This window comes from Lontra canadensis, unplaced genomic scaffold (genome assembly GCF_010015895.1).
Source record: "Lontra canadensis isolate GAN:19392208 unplaced genomic scaffold, GSC_riverotter_1.0 scaffold50, whole genome shotgun sequence".
NCBI classification, from domain to species: Eukaryota; Metazoa; Chordata; class Mammalia; order Carnivora; family Mustelidae; genus Lontra; species Lontra canadensis.
Window position 1 is genome coordinate 1924710 of NW_022631044.1, and position 18600 is coordinate 1943309.

Here is an 18600-nt window from a genome sequence, read left to right on the forward strand (position 1 = left end):
ACCCCTGCTCCCTCCCACTAAGAGCACCCAGGACATCCACGAGTGGCTGCATTCCCTAGTGGCCAAACAGGGTGCCTGAGCTCCCTTCATCTGTTGAAGAAACAGCTGCAGCTGCAGCTCTCAGAGGGATTGCTAGAAGGACCTGGGAAACCCAGCTCTCCAAAATCTCTACGTGACTCAGAAGAGCCACCGTGAAGATCAGCTACGGCCCTAGGTCAGGATCAGTGCAGACCACAGCCTGTTTCGGGAGCCCCAGCATGGTCCTGGCAGCAGACAGCCACCTAGAGGGGGGCGGGGAGTGTGGAATGGCACAGAGCGGGACAGAGCAGGGAGTCACCCCAAACAGGTTTGCCTGGGCCGGGGCCGGTGGGTGGGCCTCCGGCAGCTAGCTCTGCAGGACAAGCAGGATGTCGGGCTGGGCCCCCTGCTCTGTGGCCCGGGTCCCAGCCAGGCACACAGCCCACAGCCTCACCGTCAAAGACCGCCCGGCTGTACTGAGTGGTGGAGGCCAGCGGCAGGCATGTCGTGTCGAACTTGTTGCCGTAGTTCCCAATGCTGACCTCAAACTGGATGGCATCATCCACGTCCTGGAGCATGGAGGCCGAGTAGAAAGCGGCAAAGAGGGAGTACTTGCGCCTCCGGAGATACTTCTGGGGGCAGAAAGGGCAGCTGACAGGGTCATGGAGGAGGAAGGAAGACACTGGGGTGGGGAGGGGTCACATGTCTGGCAGGCCCTGGCTGTGACTGGCGCCCAGTAAACCCTGGCTGGACGGATGGGTGGTGGATGGTCCAGCTAAGCAGCAGTGCCCAGATTTGGTTACTGAGCAAACTCATTCCAGGCCTCTGTGTTTGGCCATGTTCCTCTAATAAGGTCTGCTCCTCCAAGGTCATGCTGCTCCTTAATCCAAACCAGCAGCCATGGCACCACCACACCCCACCCTGGGGGAAGCCTGGTCTCCTGCATCTGCCATTCAAAAGGGGCTGCTGCCCAGAGCTCCCATCCCGTGCCCCTCGGGGTCCCCAGCATACCCCCCAGCTCTGCAGTAGACACAAGCTGCCCTGTGCTGGGGAGGAATGTCCCCTCTGGGCATCAGGCTCATGGCTGAGGACATGGCAGGCTCTCAATCGCACAGCCTGGTCTGAACCAAGAGGACTTTGCCATCCCCTCCACAGAAGGCAGAGAGAAGAGGGTTACATGACCAGGTTGTGGAATGTTGTAAACAGTAGTAACAGCTAACGCTTATTGACCACTCATCACGTAGGGCGTTGTGTCAATGTAATTCTCGCAACAGTCTTAGGAGGTAAGTATACTTATGACCCCTGCTTCATTGACAAGGAAAGTGCTAGAGCTGGTAAGTGGTCAAGCCAGGATTCAGACCCGCTCTTTCTGGCTGGAGTCTGAAAGATTTACCATCACAGACCCCATCCAGCTGCCTCCTGGGCACAAGGCTCAGCTCTCCCGCTTTGCTGCTCTGGTATGTTTGAGCCTCAGTGTCCTCATCTGTGAAACGGAGATACTGAACGCAGCCACCTCAGAACTGCTGGGGGGACGCCGTGACATCAAGTGTCATAGCATAGCCTCTGACACACGGTGAGGGATGAATAAGTGTTAGCTGGTCCTACACCATTGTTATAAAATGGACCTCTCACTCTGTATCAAGCACTAGGCTTGTAAAATATTCTCCTTTATCTTCTTTGAGCCTCTGAACATTCCTCAGGGAGACGGAGTAGCCGTGGTCTTCCTGGCGCGTCACAACTGAGGCACTGAGTCTCAGAGGGGTGAAGGCACAGACCGTGGGTGGAGCTGAGCCCTTCCCCCACCATGACAGTAGGAGCCAGCCAGGTTTGGCTGCCACTACCTTCACCCCTTCCCAAGCCACGCCCCTCACCTCCACCCGAAGGATGTCATCAGCAGGGAGGTCCTCCACCTTTTGCTCGCTGTGCTCCACCAGCTTGGTCTCCAAGGAGAGCAGAAGCCGCCCTCGGTAGGCCACACCTTCTCCCTAAGAGGGGTTGGGTCACCAGGAGCAGGGGGTTGGAGAGGAGGAGAGGAAGGAAAGGAAAGAAAGGAAAATATGGCCCTGAAGTTGCTCCTCTCCCAGGCAACCAGGAGGACTCTGGGCTACCCTCATCACTCTGCAGATAAGGAAACGGTGGCCCAGAGAGTTCAGGGCATGTGACAAGCCACCCAGATGATCAGTACCAGACTCCAGCCCAGCCAGGAGAGAGATGAACGGATGAGCCCTGGCTCCCTCGGGGGCCAGGAAAATGAGGGGACAAGGGGGTCAGGCTGGCCCTGAAGGAAAAGCAAAGGGGAGAGAGGGAGAAGGAAGAAGCAGCCAGGAGGGGGCCAGGCAGAAGGAGGGCTCTCTGAGGTGGGGGCTGTCTGGCCCCAGGCCCACTCAAGCCCTTGTAGTCTGGACCAGAGCAGACGCTGCCCAGGCTGCAAGGCCCCTCCCTGCACGTAGACACGGGGATCTGGGTGTGCGGGGGTGCTGGCACGCTCACCTTGCCCGTGTTGAGTTCTGCGTAGGGGTCCGGGAAGCCAGTGAACTCCCTGGGGCTGCCGTAGAGGTTGACATAGCAGGGCCCGAAGGTGGGGAGGAAGCCCAGATGGTCGTCCACTAGGTGACACAAGTGGGGGTCAGAGGGGCCGGCTCCCTGGAGCCATCTAGGGCTCAACCTGGCCAGCTTCAGGCCTGAGCCCATCCCTGGCCCTCAGTTCCCTGAACACACATGGATACAGCACCCACAAGGGCGTAAAGAATCCTGACACTGACCTTGGTCTCCCGTAGGCCCCCAAATCCTCACCACTCTGCCGCAACGTAGAGATGTTTATTACTTTTATTAACTCATTTTACAGATGAGAAAACTGAGGCTCAGGGATGCAAAGGAACACCTCACTACAGAGTGGCATCACCCACAATGCTCTGAGCTTAAAGCCCATGCACTTACTTAGCCAGCATGCAAAGCTGGGCCTCAGGGCCCCCCACTGCCCTGCTCCTCTCAGGCTGCACCCTGTCCCGTGTCCCCACTCCTTCCTGCCCAGGGGTGTGGGGAGGCACAAAAGAGGTCCCAGAGTGACCAGAGAAGCCACCCCCGGGGAGGGAGGACAGGGACCTGGTCAGATATCCCAACTCACAAGGCAGTCCCCTGCCCCATCCCCGGGCGCACATGTCCTCCTCACCCCCCTTGTCATTATGAAGTCGAGACAGATTACCTAACAGTCCAATTCATGCTAGCATTCTGTCTCCCTCCCCACATTGTGCAAAGAACCACCTTTCGGGGGAACAGGTTGGAGGAGAGTGAAAAGGCAAATCCCACCAATGTTGAGGAAAATCTTTTCTCCACATCACTTCCCTCCTTTTCAGAGGCCCTCTGTTGTTATATCATGATTTTCCAGCCGAAGACCAAGTTTTCCAGGACAGGACTTTACTGAACAGACTCTGAGAACCCCGCAAAGCCAGGGTGTCTCTTCCAGAGGAAGTGTGGGGAGAGGCTGTTCCCAGAATGCCACAAGTGGGAAGTGGACCCACGAGCAGGAATCATCTGGGATGATCCAATCCATAGGAGCAAGGATGCGGCAAGGCAGATAGAGAATAAATGGCCTCAGCAAGGAAATGCTTGAAAACCAGACCTAAGGACAGGAGCTGTGAACCGAGTCCCCCTGCATGCCAAGGCCCTGGGGTGATGCAGGGCGGGCAAAGACAGGGCTGGAGAAATAGATCCTGCCGACCAGAGCTCAGGAGCGTGCCTCCCACAGAGCTGGCCCCCCAGCCACTGTCACAGCTCTCCCCCAGGTCCCCAGCACACACAGGGCTCGGGCATTTGGGACTGAGGTGGGAGGCCCAGGCTGAGGAAACTAACACAGGCTTTATAATTATGTGTACTAATCATCTCCGTTATGATTTATCTTGTGAACTTTAAGAGTTTTCCACTCACCCTGACCTCTTCCTGGTCCCCAAGATGTCTTATCCAGGCCCCTGTCCCACCACTCCCTACCTAAGAGAGTGGACTCATTTGAGCCTGAGCTGGAGCCCAGCAGGTTCAGGAAAGGGCTGGGAAGCAGGGGAGTGAGGACAGGGAAGGGAATTGTCTTTAAAGCATTCCAAGCAATTTTTATATTCAACCTCCTTTGAAAGGTAAAAGCCAAAGGTAAGCTCACAGACCAGTGGTGGTAAATCTCAGCCCCATCTCAGGCAAATCAGAAACTTCCCAGCAACCAGCACCCTCTCCCCTCCAGCTAAAACCCCAAAGCCCACCCCCCTTGCCATCCCCAAGGAGGAAGCACATACGGTCCATGGTTGGAGAAGACTTGACCACACCTGCAGGCTCCTCTGAAGCGTAAAGAAATGGAAAAGGGGTTAGGATGGACATAACTAAGAGGAGGACTGGTTACGTGAACAGGCGGGTGGATGGAGAGCTGGCAGACAGACAAATGGAAAGACAGACAGCTCCCGTGTGGGAAACAAATGTGGCCTGAGGCCCCAGATGTGAATTTATCATAAAGTCATCACAATGCCACCTCCCACAACCCATCCATCCCCCCCGACGCCACCCCCAGTCAGACACAGCCCTTAACGCTCACGTATGTCCCTGCTCTGCTTGCCAATTGAAAATGGGACCTGAAACTTGACTCACTACATTCAAGTAATAACACTAAAAAGAAACTGCTTTTTTTCTATATTATAGCCAATAAGTGAGGGAAACAAAGTACAGACACAAAGAAAGGGAGGGGGAAACACGAACAGTCCCCAGGCACACCCAGCACTCCACCCAACAAGCAGGTTGACAATTGCGACCAAGGTCAAGGTGCAATGGCATTTCAAGGTACAACATCTCCATCTAGTGGCCACTTTCAGGATTGCCACTGAGGGCTCCATGTTGCATTTTCACAACAGCAGGCACTGGGATCAGGCTTCAGGCACCTGTCACTTTAAGGGAAGCACAATGCCAGACACTGCCCATTAGCTGAAGGCTCTATACACTGGGATGTGGCCCTGAATGCTGGTAAGGGGTGTCTAGAAATGAGGAAGCAAGGAAGGAGAAGCAAGAAATGAGAGAAGCAAGGAAAGAGATGCTCTAGCAAACTTCTGGGCTCTGGGAATCCGTCTCTCACTTCTAAACAGATCTAAGACACCCTGCAGGGGGTGGGCACCCTTCAGTCTCCTGATTTCAGTGGTCCTCTCTGATTTCAGCCTCTTCCTGCATTCTGACACTCCCTGTTTCCTCCTCCAACTCGCTGAGTGTAACCAGGTCTGGGGCCATGACCCAGCCTGTGGATACAGCTGGTGAAATATTTGATTATTTTCATTCATTGGTCATCTTTACCTATTTGTCTCCTCCCCAAAAATTCACCTATGACTATTTTCCCATAGCCCCACAACTATAGTTAAGAGTCAAGAGTTGAGCAAAATGCCGTGAAGGAAGACTGAGTAGAGACACAGAGAAAAAGAGCGGAGGTGGGAGAGAAGGGGAACATGGAAGCCCAAATACAAGGTCAGGGCTGACCCACTGGTGCAGAAGACATCAGAAGGGAAAGGCCTGGCTACAGGGGGCCCAGGCCCTGAGACCCAGCCGCATAGCTCTCTGCAGCCAGGCCTCCGAAAGGAATGCCAGCTAGCAGAAGTCAGAGCTGCAGAAGCCATAATTCATGGTCATTTTCATATCTACAGGAATAGGTTTTCATCAGTAAGGGAGCCAGGACCCTGATCATAGGGGAGCTTTTGGCCATAGGGAGAGGACCAGCACGGCCACAGCTGCAACGCCGAGGAGAGCAGCAGCCGGGGCCCACCGGAAGGAAATAGATTCCATTTTAAGCTCCTTCCCAATGATTACAAACAGACCTGGCCAGTTATCTCAGGCTAATGAGGCCAAGGTCACAGCTTTGACCACCACGTGCTTCTTGCAAAGGAAAACTCGGCTTCACATCCACATTCCAACTCTGAATTCTGGCGGTTAACTGGTGGGCCAGCCTAGACACATGTCCCCCTAACCCCGCCAGCCATCTGACCAAAACATACCTTTGGGGTCCAGGACTACCGAGAGGTGGCTGCCAACCGGCCTATTTCCCAGGGGTGCCTTTCATGAATCCTTTCATTCCTTCACTCACTCGTTCGCTCATTCAACAAACCTAATCGGGCCCAGTGTTGGGCACGGAGTAACACATGCCTCTGCTGACAACTTTGACCAATGATTCCTAATTTGGGGGCAGGGCCACAGGTCTCCAGGGTCCTGAGGATCATCCCAGGCTCTCTCCTCTTGTCTGCAGACAGCTCATAAAGTCAAGGGCAAAGCGGCTGGTGAAGCAACCTCACACAAAGCCACCATTCAGTCCTCATCAGCCTCCGCCAAAACCCAAATGTCCTGCTGGGTTTTCTCCAAGCCCAGAGAACCAGGACTGTTGAAGCCCCAGAACATAGAGGACTAGTCTCGGTTTTGTGGCCTGAGCCATCAAGCCCAATTCTCTCACCCGGGGGGAGCCAGAGAAGACCAGGAGCAGGCCGCCCTGGCCTTGTGGGCCGCATGTCACAGCCCTGCAGCGTCCATGGACACCCACGTCTCCTCCTGGAGAAGCTGAGGCCACTTCCTGCTGCCAGCCCTGCCAGCTCCCTCTCCCAGCACATCTCTCATGCCCACAGCTTGGCGGCCTGACACCAGCGGGGGCCAGACTGGAGGAGAGGCTGAGAACAGCTGGGAAATCATCATCTGGGCTCCAAAGACCAAAACAAAAAACAAAAACACCTAAAACAAAAAACTAGTTTTCTTAGGAAAAACTGTAGGCTACATACAAGTGCCATTTTTGTAGTATGATTTCCATATGTATAAAAGTTCAAATCTGTGTCGTTTCATGGGTCTCATGTGCCTGTTACGTTTTGAAAGAACCGCAGCTTCTAAGGAAATCACTCCTTTTTCGAAAACAAAATTTTTACTAACTGCTTCAGAGCACAGGGTCCAAGGAATACTTAAGTGTGCCCAGGCAAACTTGTGGGCAGACGTGCTTAAGAGGCTACTGTTCAGTCCTGTCCTCACGGGAAAGAAAAACAAAATATGAAAACAAAAACTCCTGGTGGGGCCAAATATTCTGGTGAACCAGGAGGTGGAGGGATAAAGAGAAACAACTGGTTTTTACAGTTTGGTCGAGCTGGGGCTTTGGGGGTGTGAGAAAACAGTGTTGTGCATTGACCAGATGGGCGGGATCCCTCTCTTGTGAAGAAAAAAGACGAAGGTTGAAAGGAAAGTCGTGGTGACACGTCCTGAGGTGCCCTCTGGACACATGGGAGAAGCTAGGCAGGGAGCAAGGCAAACGCTAACCGGTGTTTCAGAAAGAGACCTCTGAAGGAAGGGACGCCAGAAGCATCATGAAACACGGCTCCATTTTGAGCAGTAAATTACACTCTTGTATTGTTTCAGAGATCAAGCTATTTAATAACACATTTAACCCTGATTAGCCATAGTTGCAGGAAGATTCTCCTTTATTCTGAAAACAATCTATGGGAGAGGAGGAACCCACCTTCGAGGGCCTCCCTCGTTGCCCATGACCTGAGCGCCATCTAGTGGCCAAATAAACATCTTCCTCACATTCCCATTAAAACCTTCACAGTGACCCTGAAAAAGATCCAGGCCAACATCACCAACAGAAATGAAGACTGATGGGGAGACAGGGATCTAAATTCTCCCTCCAGCAGCTGGTGGCAGGCACAGCCGTAGCCTCTTGAAACAGTAGCCATCGGAGAACAGTCAGAAGGTAATTTTGTACTTCTACCAGAGCAGTCTGGCCCTGGATTCTAAGGGTGGGGGACAGCACCAATGGGAAAATTGGAGAAGATTCCTTCCATACCAGGAGTTTTGATCTGCAAAGGGTCCAGAATGCCCTATCTTCCATCCCATCCTCATGACGCACTGCCCTCCATGTCAAATTTTCCTATCTGTCCATCCAAAATTGCCATTCTCACAAAGGATCTGAACAGCGCTGGGAAACTGCATCCTTCCTGGGATGATTGTTCCCATTTGGGAGGGGGAGGGGCAGGGACAGGAGGGGCCTTCCCAGCAGGGCCCTGTAGAAGGCAATTTTTGTGTATTTCGCCGATTAAAAGTATCAACAATGAAGTTAGAATGGCAGAGAGCAGCTAGATATTAAAGCTGTATAAGGACACCTGGAATTCCACTGCCCGATTCTGTATTTTCAGGTGTGTTTGGATTTTCTATAATTAAAAAGTGGGGGGGGGTAATATTTCAGAGAACCTAGAAGAAGGGATTGCTTAACTTCAGGAGCACTAGATGGAATCTTCCAGAAATTGGGTATTCATCCATGCTCCAGGTATAGGTTTGTCAAGATGGATGGACAGAGAACAATGCACCCATCTGTAGAAAGACACCAACACTGACCAGGGCTTGCTAGAGAGTGAATAAAGGAGAAAGGAAGATTCACAGAGTACCAGTCAAGATGGGGAAACAGCATCGGTAAGATTCCAGAGAACATTTACCCGAAAGTCTCAGGAAATGATTTGAAATTCTCAACAGAGTGCAAGAAGAAGTCGCTTTTATGGAACAAAGCAAAACTTCTGGGAGAGAACAGACCAAAAAGAAAATGGAAATATCAAAGGAATGACAGAGGGAAAAGAAGGAGGGACAAGAAACTAAAAATGCAATGGCCAATTTTAAACCACATGGAAAGCAGTCAGGAGAACTGGTACAGGGGGGAAAAATCAGATTATGATGCAGAAAGCCAATAATAATGATACTACACAGCAAACGTTACTTTACTTTAGGGTTTCATGTATACCAGACACTCTAAGAATGTTACATTTATAATCTCACTGGATCTTTACAACAACCTTATGAGACCAGGACTAGTGAAAGAGGAGTGACTCACTCAGCTACAAAGAAACAGAATTGGGACCCAAGCTGCCTGCTTCCAGAGCTCCTGCTCTGATCCCTACCCCACCCTGCCTTCAGCTGTTCATGTTCTCATGTTAGAATAAATTATTCTAACTCAACTCAAAGAATTCAGCATGTCTCAGACAAGATTCAATGAAAAGAGTCCTGCCCCTGGATACATCAAAGTAATTTAACCATAAGAAAAAAGATGCATTTCTACAAGCAGCATGTAGTTAGATAAAAGTAGACCACCTACAAAAAAATAAAATCTGCTCTTCGAAAGTGCACCTACATAAATTCAAAAGACTAAATATTTAAATGTAAAAAAATAAATAAATAAAAAGAGAGTTCAACATAACCTTGGGGTTTGCTGAAGGCCAAAAGCGTGATATATGAGGCAGAAACCACATAAGTACAAGATGTTAATTAGGGGGCGCCTGGGTGGCTCCGTGGGTGGGTTAAAGCCTCTGCCTTCGGCTCAGGTCATGATCCCAGGGTCCTGGGATCGAGCCCCGCATCGGGCTCTCTGCTCCGTGGGGAGCCTGCTCCCTCCTCTCTCTCTCTGCCTGCCTCTCTGCCTACTTGTGATCTCTGTCTGTCAAATAAATAAATAAAATCTTTTTTTAAAAATGTTAATTAGAAAATCTTAAAAAGAAACAACAAAATAAGTTGAAGAGAATTAAAGATGAGAGTAAAAAGATAAGAGAATATAAAATTAGAAAAGAAAAAATCAAAAACTGAAGAAAAAAATATTAGAACTGAAAAATAAATCCAAATTCTTTGGAAAGACCCACAAAGAGAGTGTGTGTGTGTGTGTGTGTGTGTGTCTGTGTCTGTGTCTGTGTGCATGTGCGTGCACAGGCACACACACGCATGTGATGGGGCTGGGAGGGGGGGAGGCTTGTAACAAGGCTAATCAAGAAAAAAAGAAAACTCAAACACATATCATTAAAAATAAGAAAGGGGACAATACCACAGGTAGAAAGAATTGTTTAAATTATAAAAGAGGGCTCTCTACAACAACTATGCAAATAAATTAGAGGACCTCAGCATAGTGAATACACTTCTAGGAAGATATAAATTATCAAAATTGACTATCATAAAAGTAACAAACTAAAAATAACAGTGATCACAGGAGAAATTGAAAAGTTTTTAAAGAGCTAGTGCTATACCAACTCAAAAAGGGCACCCAGCCCATCTGGTTTTATGGGTGAATTCTTTCAAACCCTCAAAAGACTATATTTTTATGTTATATAAACTACTCCAGATGTTAGAAAAGACTGTAAGTCTTTCCCATTAATTTCACAGAGCCAGCATTACCCAGATACCAAAACCTAAGAAATAGCAAGCAGACATACCAATTAAAGGTAATAGAAAATCAAGAATGAGGCCCAAGAACACATTTAGGAATTTAGCAGGGGATAAAGGTAGCATTTCAAATATAGACAAAAGATTATTCAATATACACTGTTGGTATTACCAAAGAACAATTGTGGGAAAAAAATAATGTTAGATCCTTGCCTTATTGGCTAAGGAAAAGGTTAACAGATTTGGCTACATAAAAATTGTAAATTTCCATGCATCTAATCCTACTAAATGGTAAAATAAAACAGACAAGAATTATTTACCACTTATACGACAGGAAGATAGTTAATATCCATACATATACAGAACACTTACAAAATAATGAGAAAAAGACAAACATACCATCAGAAATATGGATAAGACAATGAACAGGCAATTTATAATAGAATAAATATAAAGTATATAAATATATATAATATGTAAATATAAATTAATTATTAAAATATGTTTAAATTTGTATTCATCAACTTTATTGGCTACTGATGAAATGAAAATTAAGGCAACAATGAAATTCACCCATCAAATTAACAAAGTTCTTTTTTAATATTATTTTACCCTGTGTTGGTGAAGGTACAGCAAAAGAAGCTCATGTGAGTGACCAATGTGGACATTAGTCCAGTCTTTTCGAAGGGCGATTTTGATATTTACAAGTCACTTTAAAACGTACAAATCCTTTGATACAGCAATTCCACTTCTGGTTATTCATTCAAAAAAAAATCACAACTTGTATAAAGATTCAGCTACAAAAATATTCAATAAAATTTAGTTCTTTTTAATGTAGAAAAATTAGAAAGCACCTGAGTACTCATCATTAACTAGTGAATGTGGACTATGGTATACCACACAACAGAACATGTGTATTCATTTAAAATGATATTGTAAAAGAATTTATAATAACATGAATAAAACATCTCTGTTGTATTGCCAAGTGACAAAAAGCAATTTTCAAAACAATTGTTTCAAAATACGGTTTATTGCACATACATGTGTATGTGTACATATACATACATACACACAAAAAGTCCCCAGAATATTAATAATTAGCTCTTGTCTGGGGGGTAAGCAGATAAGGAATTCTATGGGTAAGTTTCATATTCTTCTTCATTATCTTCAAAATTTTACTAAATGATCATGGCCTACTTTTTAACTGGCCAATAAAAGCTATTTCAATATAGAAGCTGCTGGAGCACAGCTGGCCATCCTAGAACCTGGCACAGGGCACGGCTCCAGCCACCGAAGTTATCTTCGGGACTGAATGATCCTCTCTGCACCAGTCATAGGGGTATCCCACCAGCCAAGGTGTAGAGAATCCCAAATAGCTGTAAGCCCATTCAAACTGGCCATAGCCATTCTTCATGGAAAATGGGCTGCGAAGGCCTTATAATTAATATTCCTTTTTCTGCACTCTCAAAACTAGAGCTACTAGACAGGTAGGGGTGAGTCAAGGGAGAGTGCAGGGGACCAGAGGACAAAACAAAGGGTGGGGAGGGAACTTACCTTCTATTTCTCCTCCAGGGGCAGAGATTTTCGACATACTCAGGTAGGTGGTGGCCACGATGTCATTGTGGGTGAGGCGGTCCCTAGAATAAGGGGGGAGAGGGGGCCTGAACACAGTGGGGTGACTGCAGGCCACAGCCCACTCTGGGAGGAGAGGGCCCTGGTTATACATCTTTAGGGGTGCCCGTCTTCACACTGGGTATGTTACTGAGGCCTGTAATCCTAGGGAAGAAGAAACTGGAAAGAAAGCACTGCCCAAGACTCCTCTGGAGGGAACTAGTCCATCTGGCCGACCACAGCATCCCAGCAGCCAACCAACACTGGGCTGCCAGCCTGAATGTCTGGGGAGACATCTGCAGGTTGAAAGGAAAGAGGCCAGAGGCAGGAGCCAGGGCGAGGGAGCAGGAGGCTGCTCAGAGAGCCAGACCCCCCAGACCCACGGAGAGCCAAGTTCCAGAACCTCAGGAAATACCCAGACCAGGAGAAAACCAGGCGACAGGGAAGAAACTATCTCCAAGGCCACGGTCTTAAATGAGCTTACATTAGCTACTCCACAATTATGCTTTATATCTGACTTTGTGTGGATGAAACAATTTTAACCTCTTTTATCTCAAAGGTCTCTCTCAGGAGCCTGGAGGAATGGCTATTTTTATTCCCTTTTCCATTCCACAGATGAGCAAGTTGAGGCTCAGAAATGGAAGGTCCTAGCCCACAGTCAGCCTGGAGAAGGGGCAGAGCCAGAACTGAAACCCTGATGTCCTGACTCCTGGTCCAGTTCTCCTGCTATGGCCTGTGCTGCTCCAGTCTACAACAGGGGCGCCTGTCCCTGGCTGGCTTCCCAGGAGGAAGACTTCTCCCCTCCCTAACCAGCATAGAAGACTGTGCATAGGAGTTTGAGCAGACCGGCTATCATTGATAAGCCCATTAGCCAACAATATCCATGCAGCCTCTTCCTGTATGTTCCACACCTGCCCCCTTGACAATAATATATAGAATAGCTGGCATTTATTGAGCACCCACTGAAAGCCCAGCAGTGTGCTAACATCGTCACATGAATTAGCTCTAACCCTCCCTTGGCCTATGAGGCAGGCACTACCATTAGCCCCAATTTCGAACGATGAGACAGAGGTTGCCAAGATGGCAAAACCAGGGTTTGAGCCAGATACGCCTGACACAGGAACCAGAGCTTCGATTGCAGCTGCCCGCTGCCTCCTGTTGGGCTAGAGCAAGAGTTCTCATTCCAGTGATTTCAACCCTGAGGGACATCTGGCAATGTCTGGAGACAGTTTTGGAGCTGGGCATTGGGGGGAAGGCAGTAGAGAGAATCCACCATTGCTACTAAACATCCTACAATGCACAGGACAGTCTCCCCCCGCAAAGAATTTTCTGGCCCAAAATGTCATAGTGCTAAGTTGAGAAACACCAGGCTGGGCCAGACCCATCTCCTTCCTTGAAATTTCCCTGGGTCCATCTTCCTCCTGTGAATACCTTGGTCACAGGCCTGCTTCCGGCGACAACACACCCAAGCCCTGTTGTGAAAGACACACTTGGGCAAGATGTATTTATTTTCCTCTTAAATCTGATACCCATTAGATGCCTGATCTCTGTGGCTCCCTCCCTTCCTCTCTGAACTTCCCAGGGCGGTGATTAAGCTGATTTTAAAGTGTTTAATCCGGGCAGGGACTAACTAGAAGAGTGCATGCATTGTCAGCAGAGATCTTCAACCATTTTCCTGATGAATGATGTTAATAAGCTCTGGAAAGTAAAAATTTCCTTAAACACTCAACAGTGAGCTCATCAACGCCAGCTAAGTGGCAGCTGATGGCATCAGGAAACTGCTTCACAACCCACCCCTGGAAAAGAGCGGCACTGGGAGAGGAATGGGACTTCTCACCTCTCATCTTATTTGAACCTTGTGAGAAAGGCAAGAAAATAGGAGGAGAGAGATTGTTTTCATGGCGGTGGGAGTAGATTTTTGAGTTTCTGTTCTTTAACAAAAAAAAGCAAATATTAAAGAACTGAAGGGAAGATTAAGTTACAAGAAAAAGGCCATGTGGACCACATCGTATTTCCAGGATTCAGGTAATAACAAAAGTTTATCTGCATTTTCGGGGGGCGGAGGCGGGGGGAGGAGCACTTTTCTGGGTAGGAACTTGCAGCAGCAGAACACTTTTTTGGCCAAGAATTGGGCTTTGGGGCTTGGGGTTGCTTTTGGAAAATACAGCAAGTCTGAAAATAGACTCACAATAAAAATGCCACTTCAACCCAAACCAGAGATGCAACCACCAGATTCCGTAATGTGTTTGGATCGTACAGTGTGCTGATGCCTCTGACACAACTCACACAGCCCCAGGCAAGGCCCAGCCGCCACACACACAATACCGCACCCACATGCACGAGCGCATGCGCGCCCAGGAGTCCACGCGCGCAGACCCACAGACACGCCGACAGCCAATCAGCCCCCATCACGCGGCGCGCTCAGGTGCGCGCATGCGCCGTGAGCAGAGAGGCCGAGGTGGGTCCGGTGATGCAGAGCTCAGCTCTCCCCCCCCACCGCTGGCCCACGGAACATACCTGCGGTCAGGGCTCTAGAGGCCTCTCCCTCCCGGCCCTCCTGGCTGCTGCTTTCCTCTCTAATTCCCACAAGCTGTTTTCTCTCGGCCTGGGGAACTGGCGCACACTTTAATGGCTCTGTGGCCTGGGGGTTTTCCCTGGTCTCTCATTACCCTCCTGGCTGGGGGTGCCATGGCCGGAGACCAAAGGAGAACACGCTGGGAACCGCACGGCCAAGACTTTTGGGGGCAGAGAAAGGACAACTCTCTTTTTGGAAAGCCTGATGTATGGAAAGCCCTAGAGCTCATGCATGGGAGCCCTAACAGCCCTCCAGGTGTGAGAGAGATTACACACCTTAATGCAGTGGGAAGCGGACAGCCCAGGGGTGAAGAACACGGGCTTTGGGAGCAGCAGGCTTGGGTTCGATCCCGGCCTCAGCTGCTTCCCAGTTGTCCCCTCACATAGATCACTCACTCATCTATCAAGTAGCCAGGAGTCAAGCTGTCACGCATGTGAAACACTTGCTGGGCTCGGGGCCTGGCACACAGTAGTTGCTCAGCAAGTGTTACAGCACTTTTCTAAGATGTCCATGTGGCTCTTGTCCTCACCTGTCCAAGTCTGCAGAGGCCCCAAACCATTTCATGCTAGCAACCTGTGGGAGGCGGGGTGGGGGGTCACAGCCCATCCTCCCAAAAGCTCTGCTCTTCCCAGCTTCCTTGCCTTTGCTTATGATCCTCTCCTAACTGGAGTGCCCTCACCCTGGACTTATCAAAATCCCAACTCCTCCAGGAAGCCTTCCTGGCACCCCCTGCCCTAAGGTATCTCAGGTACTAGCTGGCTGCCCTCCTGTGCCTTGGAGCCTAGCTGTTGAGTAAGCTTCCCAAAAACAGCCTACACCGTCTCCTTCTCTGGCCTCCCAGCAGAGGAAGCTCCCTCACCTGAAACAGATTCTCCCACTACATGATCTGAACTGAGGGGAACTGATGGACCCAGTGACCCCTGAAGATAACGGCCTCCAAAGACTCCAAGACTCAGCACTCACCAGTCCATGACGCGAATCCTCATTTTTTCACACATGGAGGGAAACTGAAGAAAGAAGAGAGACGTGTTGGGGTGGAGTCCTTTCAAAGGAAGGGAAGTCCAGGATATGGGCAGGATACTGGGGAGGCCAGGAGCCCAGGGGATCCCAGAATGGCCCCGAGGGGGCAAGGCTCACCATGGCAGGAAGCGTGATGCTCTGGTTCCACTGAGGGTTGGCTGTCTTCTCCAGGATCTTGCTGCACAGCTGGAAGACACAGAGGACAGGTGAATGAAGCTCTGAGGGGCCTATGGACTCCCTCGGGGACCACCTCATCAGCCAGGGGCTGTTCTCTGCCATGTTGACCACCCTTCAAGCTGGGCAGAAGAGCCTGGGGGCCTTGAAGGCTCAGACACAGGGGATTGCAGAGAAAAAGTTCAATGGTAAATCAGACCCAGAGCTAGAGGGCATGGGATGTGGTAGCAAGGGAGCGTGGGAGGCATGGAGAGGGATTGCCTGAATTCCACAGCACTTCTACCCTTATCTCCTACCTCTGGCTGGAAATCCTCTGCTCCCCCACCTCCTATAAGGCCATGACACTATTGTGTGGGCCCTGAATCCAGACTGGCTTTCTCAGGGGTCCTACAGCCTGAGGCACTAACCTCTACCAGTCAGCCCAGACCACCTGCCCCTTTGGAAGAATGTGAGCCCTAGAAGATTAAAGATGGGGAAGAGAAGGGGAGAGAGTAGCCGGAGGGCCAAGGTTTGGGGGCCAGCCACCAGCATCTGAGAAAAAGAGAATTCAGCAAACATACAAATCCCATCAGCCACAGTCTGCCTTAGATTAGCCCTGCTTTTAAGACTGGACTTTCCACAATCAAGAAACCCAGCAGAGGTGGAAACTAGATCCAAACCAGTGGCTTGTGTCCCTACCTGTGCTTGGAATCCCCGGGGGTGGGGGGGCGCGGCGGCAGGGAGGGGCATACCCCTTAGCCAGCTCCAGGGCATCCCGCACCCCCACAGGAACAGCAGGTAAAGACTCTATTTCAGATACATAGATGATGGGTTTGCCGTCCTGCAGCCTTTTTCAGAGCATTTACATGGGCCCTGCACTGTGCTCAGCGTTTCTGTGCATTATCTCATTTAATGAGCATCTGATCAGGGGCTCCAGTTCCTCCATCAAAGGAGGGTGCAGCCTCCATGGGGGGCCAGGACTTTGTCTCCATTCGGTCCACCCAATGCCAGCCCCTGTCCCCATACTCCCCACCTCCCTGCAAAGCCTGGGAGCAAAGGTGAATGCCAAGATTTGCTCCTCATGCCAGCAAAGAAAGGAGTAAGGACAGAAGAGAGGGACAATGGGCAGAAAGTGAATGAAAATTCAAAGGCTTGAAGGCACATAAAAAGACGCTTGACCTCCCTCATAAGAAAAGAAACACAAATAAAACCAAAAAACCTTTTCTCACCCATCACATTCATAAAATTCTCTAAAATCTGACAGCCCTCTACTGGCAAGGCTAGGGGGAAAGTGTACGCTCATATTTTGCTGGTGGGAGAAAAAAAAGAGCTCGACGCTCCAGACAACAACTGACAACTATCTCTCCGAACTGCAAAGGCCAAAACCCGTTGACTTACCAGGTCCACCTCTAGAAATTTATCCTGCAGTACCACTTGCCTCTGTGCAGAATGACCTGTGACAAGGTTATTCACAGCCACGTGGCTTGAACTATCAAGGATATGGAACAACACATGGGTCCAAGAGAGGCCAGATTAAACGAAAGGTGGTCCCTCCCCACAACGCAGATCTAATCATCACAAGGGAAAACACATTTTTTTCTTCTCTTTTTTGTATCTACATGAGATGATGAATGTTAACTAAACTTAAAATCACTTTGCAATCTGTAAGTCAAGTCATCATACTGTACTTTGAAATTTATTTCAAAGGCTGTTCAATAACCTGAGAAAATAAGGGCTTCTAAAAACGGTTTACCAAACTGAGGAGATACAGTTGATTCTTGTTACTAACTAGTTACACATTCTATAAATCACCAAAAACACTGAATTCATGAATATTAAACCATTGCTCCGGGGGAATTTCAGGGTTGGTTGGTTCCTACCAATCTCTGTCACGTTTTCGTTAACTAATCAATATGTAACCTTGTGTCACGTGTGTTACTGTTCAAAGATACCTTATTTAATATATACTGTTGATTTGTCAACACTAAACACACGTCAGCCTGTAATTCATGCCTGAAGGAAGCTTATCTAACGTATTTTCTCCTGAGGCACATCCCAGCCCTTTTGCCCATGAGAACCCCAGACAACCCTTTGGCACACACAAGGGAGCACATTTTAAGCAGCAAAATCACATAAAAAGCACCAACATGTGAACAACATGACGCCAGGTAGACCAAGAAAAGAGCACTTCTTTACAGGATGACAACTGAAACGAAAAGGCAGACTCACGTTGTTCCAACTCGGTGGCAAAACGCATCAGCCATTCCACACCATGCGCAAATGATCACAAAGCACCATCCATGTTAATTTCAGGATTATAAATAAATTTTAGTGAGTAGGTGAATTTGCAAATATGGAATCCACGAATAATGACAACCAGTTTATTCTGAATCTAATTTTTTTTTCCATCAGGGGAGAGGGGAGGGCTGGGAGTGAAAGCAGTAGAGAGAAAAACATACTACAAGAAATACACACAAATGTTAACAGTGGTTATCTCCACAGTAATGTGGGGTACAGAAATACGGTTAGTTTTTTTTTTTCATTTTCCTTTATTTTCTATGATTGTTTACAATATTTTAATAATCGATTGGTTTTCTTCTTGCATTCAGAAAAAAAGTTGTTTCAAAGTCTCCCACCCTATCCCCAAGTACCTCTCCTTTCCTTCTCGCCAAGAAATGTGTGTGTGTGTGTGTGTGTGTGTGTGTGTGTGTGTGTAAAATCCGGTATGGTTCACATCTTGGATAATAGTGCCACCAAGTGTCCATGGGAGGAAGTGCAATGAGGGTCACCGGGGGCGGGGGTTGGTAGGCACACAGAAGACAAAACCCCAGGACTCCAGATTAGGTTGTAATGAGAAAAAGTGACACACGGGCTGGCTGAGGGAGAGGGACATGCAGAAGGAGACAGAGGGTAGCTGGAGGAGAGAGAGGCTGACACAAATATCTGGGGACCACCAGGGAAGTCCAACAGGCTGAAGCTTTCAGAAGGGAGGGGCTCAGCTTCCTCTGTCACAATAAGCCCCTTCCTTCCTTCTAGGGGGAAAATAAGGGTGT

At 48.9% G+C, this 18600-nt stretch overlaps 1 protein-coding gene across 11 annotated transcripts in view; it reads right to left on the reverse strand.

Annotated features, from left to right (window-relative positions):
- The window catches only part of DYSF (dysferlin), a 203591-nt gene that overhangs the window by 117644 nt on the left and 67347 nt on the right, over positions 1-18600 (reverse strand). For 6 of the 11 annotated variants that reach the window (XM_032873665.1, XM_032873662.1, XM_032873661.1 and 3 more), the window contains 6 exons: positions 15512-15580; positions 15338-15381; positions 11743-11825; positions 2509-2624; positions 1890-2003; positions 473-650 (listed from right to left, as the gene is read on the reverse strand). In XM_032873665.1, coding sequence (XP_032729556.1) covers positions 473-650; positions 1890-2003; positions 2509-2624; positions 11743-11825; positions 15338-15381; positions 15512-15580 — 604 coding nt within the window. Of the gene's footprint in view, positions 1-472; positions 651-1889; positions 2004-2508; positions 2625-4295; positions 4338-11742; positions 11826-15337; positions 15382-15511; positions 15581-18600 lie in introns of all 11 variants that reach the window. The other 5 variants (XM_032873658.1, XM_032873659.1, XM_032873660.1 and 2 more) reach the window with 1 other exon arrangement.